The following is an 18,494-nucleotide window of genomic DNA, read 5'->3' on the forward strand; positions in this document are numbered from 1 at the left end:
TGTTTTGATTATAGGATTGGAGCCAGGTGTGTGGGAGCTGCGCCCCAGCTACCACAGCTGCCACTCATCACATCACTAATTGTCTGCTCTTCATATACCCGGCCCAGACTCCAAGACAGCGCCAGATTGTAAACTCACAGCATGTCAGTTTATCTCCAGTTAATGCTCCTGCCTAGCCTAACCTTTTCCTTGGGAATACACAGCCTGACCTCTGTCTCCTGTTCAGGTTCCTCCTGCCCGGACTCCTGCCGCCTGCTCCAACCTGCACCTGCTGCCTGTCTGTGCCTACCTGGACCTCCGCCTGTCTGTTCCCCGCCTATACCTGCCTGGACCTCCGCCTGTCAGCCCTCAGCTTTCCTTCGGCCTGCTGGACCAAACTCCATTCAAATAAACTGCAAACTTGTGAACTTGACATCTTGCCTCTGTCTCTGCCTTAGAGTCCGAATACCCACGCCTAACATCTAGTATCTATGGTAGCAGTTCACTCTGGTTTTAAAAATTAGCCCTCTACAGACTGTGAAAGACAGTAAAGCTGTCCATGTCAACTTTTTTTCTCATGCACACAGCCGTGACCCACTCATAACGGCCCCACGACCCACTTTTGGGTCCCGACCCACCAGTTGAGAAACACTGCTTATAGCGGGCTTTCAGGTGACATATTGGAGGCAGCCATATTGGAGGTCCTCAGGTCTGTGATTGTGTCTATACAATGTTTCTGCAGTACCGGAGGCTACAGTTTCAGGACTTCTGTCTAGCCACTTAGTTTCCTCTCACAACCCCTCCCCATCACTAAGGGTGTACCCCAGTGATCGCCCCCACACTCTTCTCAATTTATATAAATGATATTGCATGCTCGGTTATAAAGTCTTCTATTCACCTCTATGCTGATGACACTGTTCTCTATTGCGTCGGTCCCTCCCCAGATTTAGTACTCACCTCACTCCAGGATAGCTTCCGTAAGGTCCAGCAGGCCGTTTCCTCCCTCAACCCCCTGATTAACACCAGCAAGACCAAGGTCATGTGGTTTGGGAGGAGGGGTTCTGCTGCACCCCCAACTGGCTGCGACATCACCACCCTTGAGGGGGCTGTTCTAGACCAGGTCACGGAGTATAAATACTTATGGATCTGGCTAGACAGCACTCTGTCTTTCTCTCACCACATCACCAGATTACAGTCTAAGGTCAAATCCAAACTCGGCTTCTTATACAGAATGCGCTCCACCTTCACTTCCTCTGATAAACTCACTCTGGTTCAAATGACAATACTTCCCATGTTTGATTATGGTGATGTAGTCTACAGATCTGCATACAAGACCTCACTCCATAAACTTGATGTCCTCTACCACTCTGCTATCCGGTTTGCCACCAACGCCCCTTTCAACACTCACCACTGCACCCTTTACTCCTCTGTCAACTGGCCATCTCTGCACTCCCGTCGTAATATGCACTGGTTCACGCTCATTTACAAAACTCTCCTTGTCCCCCCCCTACCTGTGTCACCTGTTGCAAATTACATCTACCGCTTACAATACACGCTCTGCTCAACACATTCTCCTAAAGATTCCAAAAACAAACACTGTACTTCAGGGGCGGAGCGACCCTATCAGCCCAGAGGGGGCGAAGCTTTTAGGGGGGCCTTGCAGCCGGCGGTGAAGAAAAATTTGCCTTTTTTGCATATTTGAATCTCTGTTTTAGCCATATTTAGTGGAATATCTCATTTTAAACACACCAATGTTATTGTCTATTGATTGAATTCCTCTCACACTCACACCACTGACTTTATTAAATAAAGTCATTTTAAGTCACAACTGTAAAATAGCTGATAGCCCCTATATCCGAAAACACAATTTGTCACTCATTGAGCCAAGTAATATTATGTCCAAGAAAGCCTACAGTGAAGCCACTTTACAGACAAGCTTGTTCTGAAGAAGAAAAAAAACAGGTTGCCAGCCAGGCCTTTTCAGATGTTTCAGCACCGAGGCACAGCCCTCGGTTCAGCACCACCGCAGATGGACAGCGACAGGCTGTCACAGACAGCACCCTGTCTGCCCCTGTCTCCCTCTCTCTCTCACACACAGACAGGCGTGGACTGCATAATCGGGCACGTCGGGCCAATGCCCGGTGGCCTGGCCTGCTGTACTTGGTCAAACCTCATTCAGGTCTGCTGCTGCCAGTGACTGGAACAACCTACAGAAAACACTCAAACTGGACACTTTTATGGCTAAGTCAGCATTCAAGGACTCTATTATGGACATTCTTACTGACTCCTGCAACTTGCTATTTTAAAGCATGGCACCCATTCTCTTTCTTTCCCCCTTCCCCTGCTCCTTCCCCACCTCTCCTTCTGTTCTCTCTTCCCCCACATTTCCCATTCCCTCCCCACCTCCTCCCTCTCCCTGCTCTCTCCTCCCCCACATCGCCCACTCTCCCTCCCCCCTCCTGCTCTCTCCTCTTTCCCCCTTTCCCTGCTCCTTCCCCACCTCCTCTACTCCCCAACATTTCCCATTCCCTCCCCACCTCATCACTTTCCTGCTCTCTCCTCTCTCACATTCCCCCTGCTCTCCCTACCCTGCACCCTCCCCACCTCCTCCCTTTCCTGATCTCTCCTCCCCACTATTCCCCCACTATTCTAAAGCATCGCACCCATTCTACCCTAAAGCATGGCACCCATTTTATCCTATATTTCTATATTTCTCTATCATATGACTGTTCAATGTGCTATTATTACTACTGTAATTTGCTACTGTTGTGTCAGCTAGCCCTCCTCTCCCTGTTCTCTCCACATACTCTCTCATACTTCCCCTGCTCTCCCTCCCCACCTCCTCCCCTTCCTGAACTCTCCCCCCACACTATTCTAAAGCATGTCACCCATTCTCTTTCTTTCCCCCTTCCCCTGCTCCTTCCCCACCTCTCCTTCCTTCCTTATCCTCTCCTCCCCCACATTTCATATTCCCTCCCCACCTCCTCCCTCTCCCTGATCTCTCCTCCCCCACATCCCCCTGCTCTCCCTCCCCCCTCCCTTCTCCTGCTCTCTCCTCTGCTCTATCCTATATTTCTATATTTCTCTATCAATTGTTCAATGTGTTATCATTACTACTGTAATTTGCTACTGTTGTGTCAGCTAGAATTAGGTAGACCTATTTTCTGTGAAGCCCTCTGGGACATGCTTGTGAATTAGGGCTATACAAATAAACTTGACTTGACTTGACTTGACTCCCTTTCTGTTGGCTGATTGGTGTCTGTCCCTTTCATGTTGTCCCTCCCACTGCTATCTTGCTTTTTGCCTCTCGCGTGTCTGTCTTAATGCATGTGTATGCTACTCCTTGTTTTCTGTTCTTGTTCTACTGTTCTGCTTGTTGTCGTGAGTATAATTGGAATATACGCTGCAAATGTTGTGACTGTATATTGCTTGATTGGTATATTTGGATGTGTGTCCCTTTGTCCTTTTAACTTTTTAATATTGCTGTGCTACTAGTTGGGTTTGTAAATGTCTGCATGCTGCTGTCATTTAGCTACAGTATGTCGGAAATGCTGTATGTGTACCACTACTTTTATCTGTTTATGTTGAAGTGTTTAGATGGTTTATGTACTGTTGCTCTTTTAAAGATTTAACCTGATTTCTTTTTTCAGCCCCCCCTCCCTTCAAGAGGCTTTGTCTCTTGCCAGGGTGTCATTGTAAATAAGAATTTGTTCTTAATTTGTTCTTTATTCCAGCAGGTCAGGTAAATACTACTTTCTGTCTAACTACTTATCATTTTAAAGGTTTATTCCACCAGGACAGGTAAATACTACTTTCTGTCCAAGTACTTCATTTTAAAGGTTTATTCCACCAAAAACTACTTTCTGTCTAACTGACTTATAGGTTTAAAGGTTTACTCGCTGAATACCCATGCAGTGTATCGGGCTGCACAGCCATGACGCACCATGAGGCATCGCTCGAAGAGTTTGCAATGCAGTCGCCTCTCTCTCTCCAGAGAGCTAATTTCAACTCCGCTCAGGTGTGCACTCCTCCACTCTGGAGCTCTCCATGGTGCTGAACCTGTCTTGAGTCATTTTGGCCAATAATTTGCCATTTTTGCCCATTTAGTCAGCCCTGTCTGATTTGGCAAATTGTGTCTGGAATTGGCCTCTAGTACGCATCTCTACTATCTCCCCCCCTAAACAAGTGTGCATTAAACCCGCTAAAGAGACTTCCAGTCAAGTAAGTTGGCCTCTTTTGCCCATTTTTGTCAACCCCCCCCACACACACTACCAAGAGCACCTTGTATACCAACAATCTCTCTTTTGCCTGTCTTTTACCTGTTTGTGCTCAGACGGCTGATTCTCCAGTGGGCCGCCATGATGGCGCAAGGGGATTTGTGATGTAACTAAGGCTGCTACAGTTATGCATTGTTGTACGCAAGTTAGTCACTATATCTCAAGTCTAAGTCGAGTCTCAAGTCCCCAGTGTTCAAGTCCGAGTCCAAGTCTGAGTCACCAAAGAAGAGACTGAGTCGATGTCCATTACCTGAGTCTGAGTCCAGAGTTACTGAACATGAGCGTGAATCCACATGTAGGTGGAACAAACTGCCTTGGCACAAAATTTAATAATGTAATGATCAGGGATTCCGTTAGCTGGAAATTGCAGGCTTTTAGCCGGTATTTGTTGCCGTGGACGGCAAATTAAAAGGTCACCGGCTCAAGTAGCCGGTTGGAAATGTGTCAAATAAATAAATTCCTTATATAAAATAGCCAAATATTGTGTGACCTATAGCCAGTGATGTTGCCATAAGCTACAACTTAAATATAGACTTAAATATTATATATTTTCGCCCCGCTGTTATGTTGAATGTTTGGTGAAAAAGGGAAAAAATACAGCAGGTGCTCTTAAACTGTAATGCACCATGCAAAAGCCGCACCTGCAGCATCCCACGGCTGACAGCGCTTTGGCTTGACACAAGAGACCAAAATGTCAACGTAGACATCCCTCGGCCAGTTCATTTTATGTAACGATGGTCCAGAACAAGATCCAAACAGCCATGAGAAGCCGCCTCAGTGAGGAAAGGTTGGGTTGATAAGAATCGCTAGTTGGCTTCAGCTTTGAACATGCAGCGGAGCGCTTATCAGCGAAGAAACTGCTGCGGGCGTATTGTGAGAAAAGCAGAGACAGAGAGGTCCTCTGACAGGTTGTAAAGCTTATTATTATGTCTGTTAATTTAGCCTACTAATGTCAATGTCGTTTCAGCATAAATAGCCTACTATAACCTCAGTTGATTTGCCATTTAAGTATTTAATGAGCATTTAAGTATTTAATGAGCAGCCTTAATTTATTAGTCTGAAGGACTTTTTGGAGCATCATCTCAAAGCTGAAAAACTGAATCCCTGGTAATGATATTACACAAAAAAAAAAAATTAATATAAATTAATAAGTCCAAGTCCTCGTCTCCAACTTCTGAATCCGAATGCATGAATGCTCAAGTCCAAGTCGAGTCATGAGTCCTGAAAATGTGCCCAGGACTCGGACTCGACCCGAATCGGACTTGGACTTGACTACAACACTGGTTTAAGGACTAACAGAAGTGAAGTTGTGTCCCGTACTTATGGAAGGTGAGGCCCAGACCTCTCTCCACAGGGCCGCAGAGGTTGGTGCAGTGTAAGACGCTGCAGCGGAGCCACTTCCTCTGGCTTCTTTTTTGGCAGGTGGGACAGTTTCCGATCCAGCGAGCCAGGTCCCGGCTCATAGTGGCCCAGTAGAACAGCTTCCCCATGGCCCGCTGACACATGCCGTGACTGCAGTGACCCTGGTTGTCATGGAACTGTTTCAGGATGGAGTTTACCTGCGAATGGGATTAAATCCAACATCGGTACAATCAGGGATTGGTTGGTCACAAGTCATGTCCCAAGTCATGTAGATTACCAAGTCAAGTCCATGTTATTAATGTCAAGTCCCAGGTCTAAATGTAGATTACCAAGTCAAGTCCATGTTATTAATGTCAAGTCCCAAGTCTAAATGTAGATTACCAAATCAAGTCCATGTTATTAATGTCAAGTCTCGAGTCTAAATGTAGAAGAGCAAGTCAAGTCCATTATCAATTTAATATCTTAAAGAAAACTAAATATCTTGGACTTTTCAATGCAATATGATTTTGATAGGATAAAAACTTGGTAAGAGCACCATGAATTTGATTTCTATAATCAGTTTCAACTTCAATAATGCTTCAGTTTCCATCCATGGAACGGGCTCAGAGCAGTGGTCCTGAAGTTCTCCTTATGATCACAAGTCTGATTTTGCAAACCAATAGCCATAGCCACCTCAGTCTTACAAAGGCTTGAATTGAAATGGATAAAATCTGGAGATTATTTCCAGTCCGTACCTCCTCTCTGCTGCGCAGTACTCTGACAGGAGGAGAGACTCGTGTGTACATCAGCATTCCGTCTGAAATGGAGAAAAGAGGAAAAATTACAACAGGTTTTAAATTGCTGCCATTTTTTTCAAGGCCTTTCAACTTCATTAGACAATATATACTGGAGAGCAACAGAAAACGTGAGCAAGAACGGGAATGATATGCAAATTAAATTACTAGTGCTCTCCCCTCCTTTAAAACCTGTTGCTGTGCCCTTGAGCAAGGCATTGTATCCCCCATGCTCCAGTACAGCTGCCACTGGTGAAACAGTAAAAAGCCTGTGGTTGTTTGTGTGTGAATAACTGTGAACCCTCTCTCCCCCTAATACTACGATGATGTATGTTTTGTAAAAAGGGTGTCTTGTAATCCCATGTGGGATGGGCCAGAATTGGGGTGACAGAAATAAGAAATAAAAACCAACTAACTAACTCACTCACTCACTCCACAAGCCGCTGCTGTCAGAAGGAAAAGTTGAGAAAATCGTCTTTTTCTCTCTCTTTTTTCTCACCTTTCAGTCCGAAGCGCCTTGACATCCTCCTCAGGGAGCTTTTGTTTTGCTTGCTCAGCCGAGGTAAGATCCTGTGGTTCAGATACCTGCAGAACCACAGCGCAAACACACACTTTGAAGACTGAAGTTAGATCCTGTGGTTCAGATACATGCAGAACCACAGCGTAAACACACACTTGGCGACTGAAGTTAGATACCTGCAGAACCACAGCGCAAACACACACTTGATGACTGAAGTTAGGTATCTGCAGAACCACAGAGCAAACACACACTTGACGACTGAAGTTAGATACCTGCAGAACCACAGCGCAAACACACACTTGATGACTGAAGTTAGATACCTGCAGAACCACAGCGCAAACACACACTTGACGACTGAAGTTAGATACCTGCAGAACCACAGCGCAAACACACACTTGACGACTGAAGTTAGAAAACCTGTTGGAGTGAAAGGGGCACCACGCTCACACCAAAAAGGTAATATAAAAAAAACATCAAACAAGTTGATCTCATCTCATTTCAATTTTTATGACTGCAACGGTGCATTTAATTTGTCATCTTTCTTTGTTTGATTATGTTGCAGTAAAATCATCCATTAGTACTCTTGAGGCTATTTCTGTTCTGCTGGTTCCAGCGGTGGTGCCATCATTACAAACTCATGTTGCGTGACCAAGACACAGAACTTTATTAAAAAAAATCTAGTCCAAATCCCAAGGTCTCCAAAGATACCAAACATGTCAGGCTCAATTACAGGTAAATGTGTAGAAAATTAATCTCAGAGATGTCTAGATTCTAGATTTTTGTAAAATCTAGACGCTAGATGCGGGTAAGGTCAAACCAACGAGGCACCGGTAGAAAGAGAGATCAGGTGATTCTTGCGTACCTGGCTACCTGGTCGTAGGATATGAACTGCGGCTCTGCGCTGGGCTTCCTGGGCCCATCTGCCCTCGTTGCTGTCTGGAAGGTTCTGGAGTCAGTGGCCGGAGGCGGGAGGCAGTACTGGTGCTCCAACAGCTCCACAGGCAGGTCGCAGGGTCCTAATGCCCGTTCTGTGTCAGGCAGGTCGCAGGGTCCTAATGCTCGCTCTGTGTCAGACGCAGCGATCAGCTCATCCAAAGACAGGACATCAAGCAAGGCATCATCTGCGGCGTGGGGCAGCTGGAACAACAGGTCAGAGTCACTGAAGGTCCGTGACAGAGGAGCCAACCTGTCATGACTAGGGATGGGGATCGTTCATTTTCATTGATATTGATACCATTTTTGAGGCTGCTTAACAATCCAAATCTTTATTGATACTTGATACTGATGATAGTCTGTATGTGTGTTTGTACGTGTCTGTGTTTTAGGTGTGTGTGTGTTGTGTGTGTGTGTGTGTGTGTGTGTGTGTGTGTGTGTGTGTGTGTGTGTGTGTGTGTGTGTGTGTGTGCGTGTGCGTGTGCGTGCGTGACCTGTCACCTGGTCATCCTGTATGATGGGGTTGACAGTAGGAATGGCGTCGTGGGTGAGTGTCAGTGTCCCCTCCTGGTCGAGTGTGAAGCAGGCGGGGTCAAAGTGTCTGGAGCAGAGGCAGGAGCTGGAGCTCAGCGAGCCCTCGTCCCTCTGAGCCGCCGCCAGCCACTTTCTCCTCTGCTCGGGGTCCTTCGGAAACCTGCAGACAGACCGAGACCGATAGTTAGCTTATCATATTTTGAATGGTAGTCATTGGTACTGGTTAGCCTACCTCTGTTAAAGTGATAATACGGAAGATTTCAGTTTTCTTGTCTCTGACAACACCTATGGCCATGAACAGTAATTGCAGATGAGATCCACACAGTGGCGCATATGTGATGTGAAGGGTATTTTCTTCTTCTTGTTAAAGGAACACTCTGCCCATTTTCAACCAGCTTTGTATCATTAGAACATCAGTAGTATATCAGAAAACTGTGAACGGTTTTGAAGTCTGTCATTTAATTTGACAGTTATTGAGTGTTAAAGTGTGGACCAGTGACATCACTGGTCCACACTAACTCAAATTAATAACTCATTAACTCAAATCAACTCTCAATAACTGTCAAACTATTCATCATTCATCTAGTTTGACAGTTATTGACAGTTGATTTGAGTTAATGAGTTATTAATTTGAGTTAGTGTGGACCAGTGATGTCACTGGTCCACACTTTAACACTCAATAACTGTCAAATTAAATGACAGACTTCAAAACCGTTTACAGTTTTCTGATATACTACTGATGTTCTAATGATACAAAGCTGGTTGAAAATGGGCAGAGTGTTCCTTTAATACATTCAAGTCGGCCAGTGGGGGTGGTAATGCAACGCTTGGACGTCAACCGCGCACGTATCTCAAAAGAAGAAGAAGTTGGCCTGCGGTAGTTAGCAGAGCTATATAATAGAAGAGTTGTGACATCTCATTCACTCCAATGGACCAGTTTTTGGATTAAGCAGCAGAATGGACAATTTGTGATGTACGTTTGAAAGGGTAAGATGTTTAAAGAATCAAATAGTATATTATCAGTTTTATTTTATGCATTAAAATGTAGCATGAGAGCCCTTCCTGGCTATACCCCCGCTACGTGAGTCATGCATTTTGGACTTCCGTTGGCCCACTCTCTCTTCTAGATTACTCTGGTAGGACGTTACTGTAACAGTGTTGCCAGATTGGATAATTTCCCTTGCGCCGTTTTGTGTGCGTTCTGGCAGTCTGTGGATGGGAAACCATCACCTGCATCTGGCAACACTGGTAGTCAAACTTGTTCCTACTCCACCCTGCCACAATTCTGCTGGGTGAGGCGAAACACAAAAACTATGCACCTCTTGTCATATCTTTCTGTTGTTGTTTTTTTGGGGGGGCGGGGAAAGTGTCGCCACAGACACAAGTTCATAAATGTTGCAATACAGAGAGATGCAAGGGCTTCCATCAATGGGCCATGGGCTCAATCACCATTGTGTTAACTCACTTGACGATAGATAGTGACTTTACAGACATTTATTTACATGAAAATCTTCCGTATTATCACTTTAAGTCACCAAATACACATTCCAACAGCTCCAAAACACTCTTATGTACCGTACATGTTGTGACTCATGCCATGACAGATTTGCCCCTAAATTTCTTCTTAATTACATCCAATTTGTGGGTGTCATATTTCTACACATTTCTCCACTGCCGCAGAAAACATCACAATATTTACTAAATGTAAAATATTACTGGTAATTTTTGAATAAGGTAAACAGAGTGAATAGAGGGAACAGAGTGACGTGAGTAGAGGAATATAGAGTGAATAATATAGTGAGCAGAGTGAATAATAGAGTGAACAGACTAGAGTGAATAATAGAATGAGCAGAGTGAATAACAGTGAGCAGAGTGAATAATAGAGTGAACAGAGTGAATAACAGAGTGAGCAGAGGGAATGATACATTGAGCAGAGTGAAGAATAGAGTGAACAGTGAATAATAGAGTGAACAGACTAGAGTGAGCAGAGTGAATAATAGAGTGAGCAGAGTGAATAATAGAGTGAACAGAGTGAATAACAGTGAGTAATAGAGTGAGTACAGTGAATAACCGAGTGAGTAGAGAGAGTGGACCTGTGGAAGCTGAGGTCCTGGCTGCTGAAGCTGCTGCTGTCACAGGCGTAGGCGATGCAGAGAGTGACGGGCGGCTCACTGGCCCGGCGCCGTCTGGCCCGGTCCTGGCACACCGGACACGCCTTCACATAATGCTTCACTGACGCCGTCACACTGCCCCAGTAATACAGAGACTGTAGAAGAAGAAGAATATCTGTCACACTGCCCCAGTAATACAGAGACTGTAAAGATATGTCACTCTGTCCCAGTAATACAGAGACTGTAAAAAGATATGTCACTCTGTCCCAGTAATACAGAGACTGTAAAGATCTGTCACTCTGCCCCAGTAATACAGAGACTGTAAAGAAGAAGATCTGTACTTTACTTTACTTTACTTTAATTCATTTGGCAGACTTTTATCCAAAGCGACTTACATCACATTTCAATACAATTCATTCAGAGAAATACAAACAATGAAAACATAACTAAAACCATACTGTATATAATCAATAAGGGTTAACCGATTCCGGAGGGACCCAGGTGTAGGGATGGGAATCGAGAACCGGTTCTTGTTGAGAACCGGGTCCCAGTGGATCAATTCCTTGGAATCGTTAGCCAAAATCCTTAACAATTCCACTATCGATTCCATGCGCGATGACGTCACACGCTGCGACACGCACGCAACGCAGCCTTGTTTTGTTTACAGACCGCAGCCACCATGGCGTCTAGGCAGAAGCAAAACGATGACCACAGTGCCACTTGCAATGCTTGCAAAACCTCTATTTCGTCAAAGGGGGGAAATACTAGCAATATGCAGAAACATTTGTCCACACAGCATGCAATAATTTTGGAGGAATATCACGTTTTTGATGTGCTACGGAGTGACGATAACGTGGCTAACAGCAGCACGGCTAACGTTAGCGCGCCATCTGTTTATAATGGAGAGTAAACTCCTCCAGACCCTGTCGGCTGGTAGGCGCTCTAGGTCAGAGGCTGCAGCGAGTACTTCTTGTGCACCTCTAGCCCCTCCATTCACCCAGGCAGGGAAGAGTAAAATGACCGAGGCGAGGGTAAACAAATGTCACCGTCCGAGCAGTGACTAGTTTGTCTGACATGCCAGCTAAAGTAAAATGTCAAAGTTGCATGTTGTTATAATTCTAACCACTAGTTCTGTTTCATTCATTCCCACTATATATTTTCTATAGGGAGATGACAAAGATGCTCCACCCAAAATACAAACCCCCAAACAGAGCCAGTTTAACAGACACTGATCCCTGCTTGGTATGGGATTGAAAAGAGCAATCTGATCTCAGAGCTGAATAATAATTCATAATTATAATAATAATAATATAAAAGAAAATTAATGTTAATAAACCCGTTTGTAGTCTTTTTTTTCCCTTGCCCAATGAGAATCGATAAGAGAATCGATAAGGAATCGGATCGATAAGCAGAATCGAAAATGGAATCGGAATCGCTAAAATCTTATCAATTCCCATCCCTACCCAGGTGTAGCCCGAAAAGGTAAGTTTTTAGTCTCCGGCGAAAAATCGGCAGTGTCTCGGCCAGCATGACGAAGGGGGGAAGTTCATTCCACCATTGCGGAGCCATGGAGGAGAACAGTCTTGAACGAGACAAGCGTTCCCCGGGGCCACGTAGCGATGGAGGGGCGAGGCGAGCCGTGCAGGTGGAGGAGCGGAGGGAACGGTGGGATGTTTGGAAGCTGACCAGGGATTGTAAGTAGAGCGGGGCTGACCGGTGAACTGCACGGTAGGTCAGTACCATGGTCTTGAATTTGATACGGGCCAAGATGGGGAGCCAGTGAAGGTCACGAAAAAGGGGAGTGACATGGGAGAATTTAGGTAAGTTGAACACCAGACGGGCAGCAGAATTTAGAATGAGTTGGAGGGGTTGGATGGCCGAGGCAGGTAGCCCCGCCAATAGGACATTACAGTAGTCAAGGCGGGACAGGACGAGTGCCTGGATCAGGAGTTGAGCTGCCTCCCTAGTGAGGAACGGACGGATCTTTCTAATATTATACAGTAAAAACCTACAGGAGCGGGCGGTTGCTGAGATGAAGGCTGAGTTGGATAGCTGGTTATCTAAAGTTACACCAAGGTTCTTAACAGTATTTGACGGTAGTATAATGATGTTGTCGATAGTGATGGAGAGGTCAGAGAGTGGACAATCTTTCCCAGGGAGGAAGAGGAGCTCGGTTTTGTTAAGGTTAAGTTTAAGATGATGGGCAGTCATCCAGGAGACAATGTCCTTAAGGCAGGCGGCGAGACGTGACTGGATTAGGGCAGTGGTTCTCAAATGGGGGTCCGCGGACCCCCAGGGGTCCGTGGCACTTTGCCAGGGGGTCCGCGAAAAGTTTTCAGGTAAAAAAAAAATTTAATTAAAAAAAAATGCTACATGTTACTTATTCCTTCTCAAACTACTTCCTACATGGTGCTAGTCTATCAAAATATCTTGGCTGTCATTGATTGTGTTGCATAGTGGTTTTCTGGATTGTTGACAAATTGTGATATTGTAAGTCGCTTTGGAGCGTCTGCTAAATGACGTAATGTAAATGTAATGTAATAAAAAAATAGATATATATATTTTTTTTTGCAAAATCTTCATAGTTCAACGAAAATAGTTTATGCTTTAAAACTAAAATGGTTAATTACATTCTAATAACAAACCTATCAAATTAAAAGTCAAGCACGTTACCATGGAAACAATTAAGCTTAGCCCAAAATCACAAATCAGAATGAGGGGGTCCCCGGTATATTTTCTATCTTGTAAGGGGTCCTTGGCTGAAAAACATTTGAGAACCTCTGGATTAGGGTGTCGGAAGGGGGAAAAGAGAGGAAAAGTTGAGTGTCATCTGCATAGCTGTGGTAGGAGAAACCGTGGGAAGTGATTATGTGACCAAGGGACCTAACATATAGAAGGAACAGGAAGGGGCCGAGGACAGATCCCTGGGGGACACCCGTGTTCAGAGTGCAAGTTTTAGAGAGGGACCCACGCCAGAGAACCTGATAAGTGCGATTGGAGAGATAGGAGGTGAACCATGAGAGTGCAGAACCAGAAATACAGAGATCAGTGAGAGTGGAGAGAAGGATGTGATGATTAACCGTGTCAAAAGCAGCAGAAAGGTCAAGAAGGACAAGGACAGAGGAGAGGGAGGAGGCTTTGGCTGTGTGGAGGTCATGGGTGACTGAGAGGAGGGCTGTTTCCGTGGAGTGAGTGGGCTTAAATCCAGATTGTAAGGGGTCCAGGAGGTTGTTTTGAGTGAGGTGGAGAGAGAGTTGTTGACATACTGCACGTTCTAGGGTTTTTGAGATGAAGGGGAGGAGAGAGACAGGGCGGTAATTATGGAGGGCGGTGTGGTCAAGGGAAGGTTTTTTAAGGAGGGGCTTGACTCTGGCTGTTTTCAGAGCGGCCGGGACAGTACCAGAGGACAGGGAGGAGTTGATGAAAGAAGTGAGGAAGGGGGATAAATCAGAGGAAATGGTTTGGAGAAGAGGGGAGGGGATGGGATCCAGGGGGCAGGTGGTGGCAGGATAGGACATGAGAAGTTTGAGGACATCATCGGGGGAGAGGGGAGAGAAGGAGGACAGGGTGGTGGCAGGGGGTAGAGAGTTATAGTTGAAGATGGGAGAGTTGTTATTAGTGGCTGGGGGGGGGAAGGAGGAGGTGATGTCATCGATTTTTTTGGAAAAGAAAGTCATGAAGTCGTCAGCGGAGAGGGAGGAGGGGGGAGGAGGGGAGGGAGGGTTGAGGAGAGAGGAGAAAGTGGAGAATAATTTTCTGGGATTGGAGGCAGAGGACTGGATTTGGGAGATGAAGAAGGAAGATTTTGCAGAGGTGACAGCGGTGGTGAAGTTAGATAGGATGAGGTGGTAAGCGGAGAGATCTGAAGGGTCGTGGGATTTACGCCATTTCCTTTCGGCTGCCCGAAGCTCTGCTCGATGGATACGCAGAGCCTCGGACAGCCAAGGCGCAGGGGGACAGGATCTGATAGGTTTAGAAATGAGAGGACAGAGTGAGTCAAGGGCTGAGGAGAGGGAGGACAGAAGACTAGTAGCGGCAGCATCAGTGGATAGGGTAGAGAAGTGTTCGACTGAGGGGAGGAGAGAATAACCGTATCTGTCACTCTGCCCCAATAATACAGAGACTTTAAAGAAGAAGACCTGTCACTCTGCCACAGTAATAGACCTTATTCGATTGACGTCACTCACGTACTGGCACGCCCACCTCCGCCATATTGTCGACATAACGCAGCAGCTCTCAAGTGACAGCCTATGTGGAGCAGCGTTTATAGGAAGCTAGCCGCTGTTAGCGTTACCTGTATCGTTCCAATTGTGTTCGGATGGTGACCTGCGTTAGGCATGGCTGTAGTAATGACAGCAATAAAGTCCCTGTGGTTTGTTTCGATCTCTACCGTCCTCAGACGTGAAGGGAGCGAGACTGGGGATACGTCAGCAGCACAGGAGATGTCTGTGGATAGTTAGTTGAGACAGGTGAAACTTTCTGACAGCTCCTCACAGCAAAGTATGTTCACCTCGTTCTTTTGTTTATTTATTACAGGCATTAACGGCTGCATCGGCAGCATACAAATAACAACTGTGGGGTTTTTATTGGTGTCATTACCATCGCTATTTTGTAATGGAACAGAAACGACAATAAGGCTGTTACTAGTAGTCAGCTGCAGCGCTGTGTGCGCGCAGGATGGTATGTCAACAATATGGTGCCGTCCAGGGTTAGCGAATAAGGTCTATACAGAGACTGTAAAGAATAAGAAGATCTGTCACTCTGCCGAGTAATACAGAGATTGTAACGAAGAAGATCTGTCACTCTGCCACAGTAATACAGAGACTGTAAAGAAGATCTATCTGTGATGTTGCACACCGGCAAAATATTTGGCTTTTGCTTGGGAACGCTCTGCCTGAGATCAGACTCACAAAATATATTTTCTCTTTTACATTTAGCCTTTTTCCATGCTATAACAGTGGTTTTGAAAAGTGCAATATAAATAAAGTCTCACAAAAACAAAATCCAGGAACACAGGAAGTCTTGCCTGACATTTCCTTAAAGGATGGGTTTTCCGTGGGGAATATGAATATATATTAAATCTCACGCCCCTAAGGTTTTCGAATCCGTTGAAATTTTTGAAATTGGAGGTTTACTCACAGAGATATCAACCGAAATCCACTCTGTGTGTGGGGGGGGGTGGTGGGGGGGAGGTGCGGGTGCGGGGACTCGAAATACTACATTTCCCACAATGCACTGGGCTCGCGTGGCCTTCGTTTTTATGCCCACCCCTCAGGCATTTGGCTGATATCAAACTCCAGTAGGTGGCGGTAATGCACATATATGTTTGCCAACCGCCATAAAACTCAAAGAAGAAGAAGAAGAAGGCTTCGACAATAAAATATACAAAGAACAAGAAATAAATCGAAAATAAAATTGCCTCCAAATTGCACCAAATGTAAACGGTAGTATATATGTCGGGAGATGTCTTCATAAAAAAAATTTCATGCATTTTAAGGCATTTTCGTAGGAGTTACGCGCATCTGATGTTGTAACTATTTTCTGTAAAAATGTGTAAAAACGGGTACATTGCTCAGCGTTGATTTCGTTACTTCAACCCACCTACTACTAGATGTAAAATTTGACGAGCTTTCCAATGCCGCCAGTCCCGTGTCGATTAGTGCTTCCGTTCCCGAGATAATGGTCTCTTTGCAAGGAACTATGGGAAGCTAATATTAGCTACAGCAGGCTAGGCGGTTCAAAAGATGGCTGCGTTTTTGTTTTGGTCAAGGCCTCTGAAGGGGCGTGGAGGACCTCTAGAGGCGGGACCATGGCCAACAACAGTTGTAGTTCATAGGTGCACGACTTCCGCAAGGCGGACTTAGGCCAGATGACGCGAAACGCGTCGGCTGGCCCAAAAAATATGTGAGAGATGCTTGATATCTCTGGCAGTGAATATCCAATTTCAAAAATTTCAACGGATTCGAAAACCTTAGGGGCGTGAGATTTAATATATATTCATATTCCCCACGGAAAACCCATCCTTTAAAGGATTGCTTTACCGGTAATAAACTCACTTTGTATCATATATAATCTCGATAATGTAAGCACGTGGGCAGTGTTTTACATTCTCTCTCCGTTTACCTCATGGAGAAAATGATCCTGCTGCTGCCTGCAGAAACTCCGCCCTCACCAGCTGCAAGTCAGTGTGACACGTTGTAACGTAAAACGCGTCACAATGGAGCACTTTGCCAGGGGAGGAAATGGGAGATCTTCATGAGGAAAAGAGAGAGGTAATAACTGCCCATGTGCTTATATTACAGAGATTATTAAATCATTAAAGCCATCCTTTAATGTTAATGCACAAAAAAGAGAAAGATTGTTCACGAGTCCCAAATCTCAAGTCCAAGTCGAGTCTCATGTATTTTTAGGACGAGTCTCAAGTCAAGTCTCTAGTCACTGTGTGTGTGACTTAAGTGCAACTCGAAGCCAAGTCACAAGTCCAAGTCCCCATCTCTAGTATTTAGTGTGTGCATTGTGTTTCTGCCTCCTCACCAGTATGAGCTTGATCATCGGCGTGAGGCCGGCGTGCTCGTTGTCGTCATGGTAACGGCTGAGGATCTCCTGCACGCCTTCCTCGTCCCGGATGACGCGGAGGAGACGACCACGGTACAGACGCCACAGACAGCCGTCTGTCACACAGAGAGAGAGGAAGAGAGAGAGACAGGCAGACAGACAGATAGAGAGACAGAGAGATAGGGAGAGAGAGAGAAAGATTTCCTGAGCTGTGAGTTAGCCGCAGTCTATGTTGCTGCCTGCCATAAACTGAGCAGAGTTAGCAGCAGTCTATGGTGCTACCTGCAATAAACTGTGCTCTCTAGTGTCTATGTTGCTGCCTGACATAAGCTGAGCTGTGTGTTAGCAGCAGTCTATGTTGCTGCCTGCCATAAACTGAGCTGTGAGTTAGCAGCAGTCTATGTTGCTCCCTGCCATAAACTGAGCTGTGCGTTAGCAGCAGTCTATGTTGCTGCCTGCCATAAACTGAGCTGTGCGTTAGCAGCAGTCTATGTTGCTGCCTACCATAAACTGAGCTGTGCGTTAGCAGCAGTCTATGTTGCTGCCTACCATAAACTGAGCTGTGCGTGAGCAGCAGTCAATGATGCTGCCTGCCATAAACTGAGCGGAGTTAGCAGCAGTCTATGTTGCTGCCTGCCATAAACTGAGCTGAGTTAGCAGCAGTCTATGTTGCTGCCTGCCATAAATTGAGCTGTGAGTTAGCAGGGGTCTATAGTTGGGTTCCATCCAAAGGTATGGCAAATTTTAATCGAATTTTCAGAAAGTCGGCAAAAGAAAATGCGAAATAATCCGCGTTTCCATCCGCTGCTATTATGCGAATTATAGAGCTGTCAATCACCTCGTGTTTGAGGCTGTCTGCCTCTGCTGATCAGCTGCTAGATAGAGCAGATAGTAGTGAATACAATTTCATTCAATCCTAGAAGTCGCATTAAAGTTATTATCCCAGTCTTCTTCTGTTTACCACGATGGGTATTGTGCTGCATATTTACCATGGCATTATTTACCATGGCATTATTTACCGTGTGTAGCCCTGTAGGCCAGGGCTATTCAACTAAATTGTGCAGGGGGCCACATTGTCAGAAACCTAAGGGACCGGGGGCCGGACCGTTCCCCGAGCCATTATATACACTTATATGTACATTATATGTACACTTGACACAATGCGCCACCACAAGCTGCGCTGGAACTATTATTAAGTAGGGGGTGCTGTAAGGAATGGAATCTCGACGCAGCGTCGAAGAAAATTTTATGTTTTTTGGACTTTTATCGATATTTAGAAGAATATTTAATTTTAAATTAACATTAGGATTATACTGTTGTGATGTCATTATTCAGTATCTTCTCCTTTTCTATTATTAGTATTAGTATTAGTATTAAATACTGAGTATCTTATGAAAAACTATTAATATTGCATCTTTTGTGTTTAGCTCCGTCTCACAGCATTGTAACA

General features: G+C 45.3%; 1 protein-coding gene across 1 annotated transcript in view; it reads right to left on the reverse strand.

Annotated features, from left to right (window-relative positions):
• The window catches only part of LOC310771811 (uncharacterized protein), a gene marked incomplete at both ends in the record, with an annotated part of 32,300 nt that extends 15,140 nt beyond the window's left edge, over positions 1 to 17,160 (reverse strand). The window contains 7 exons of the mRNA XM_083664326.1: positions 5,577 to 5,815; positions 6,353 to 6,414; positions 6,891 to 6,976; positions 7,774 to 8,048; positions 8,346 to 8,538; positions 10,472 to 10,644; positions 17,024 to 17,160. Coding sequence (XP_083520452.1) covers positions 5,577 to 5,815; positions 6,353 to 6,414; positions 6,891 to 6,976; positions 7,774 to 8,048; positions 8,346 to 8,538; positions 10,472 to 10,644; positions 17,024 to 17,160 — 1,165 coding nt within the window. The remainder of the gene's footprint in view (positions 1 to 5,576; positions 5,816 to 6,352; positions 6,415 to 6,890; positions 6,977 to 7,773; positions 8,049 to 8,345; positions 8,539 to 10,471; positions 10,645 to 17,023) is intronic.
• Between the last annotated feature and the right edge of the window lie 1,334 nt (positions 17,161 to 18,494).

Source organism: Poromitra crassiceps (genome assembly GCF_964638095.1).
Source record: "Poromitra crassiceps genome assembly, contig: HAP1_SCAFFOLD_1308, whole genome shotgun sequence".
Taxonomy (NCBI): Eukaryota; Metazoa; Chordata; class Actinopteri; order Beryciformes; family Melamphaidae; genus Poromitra; species Poromitra crassiceps.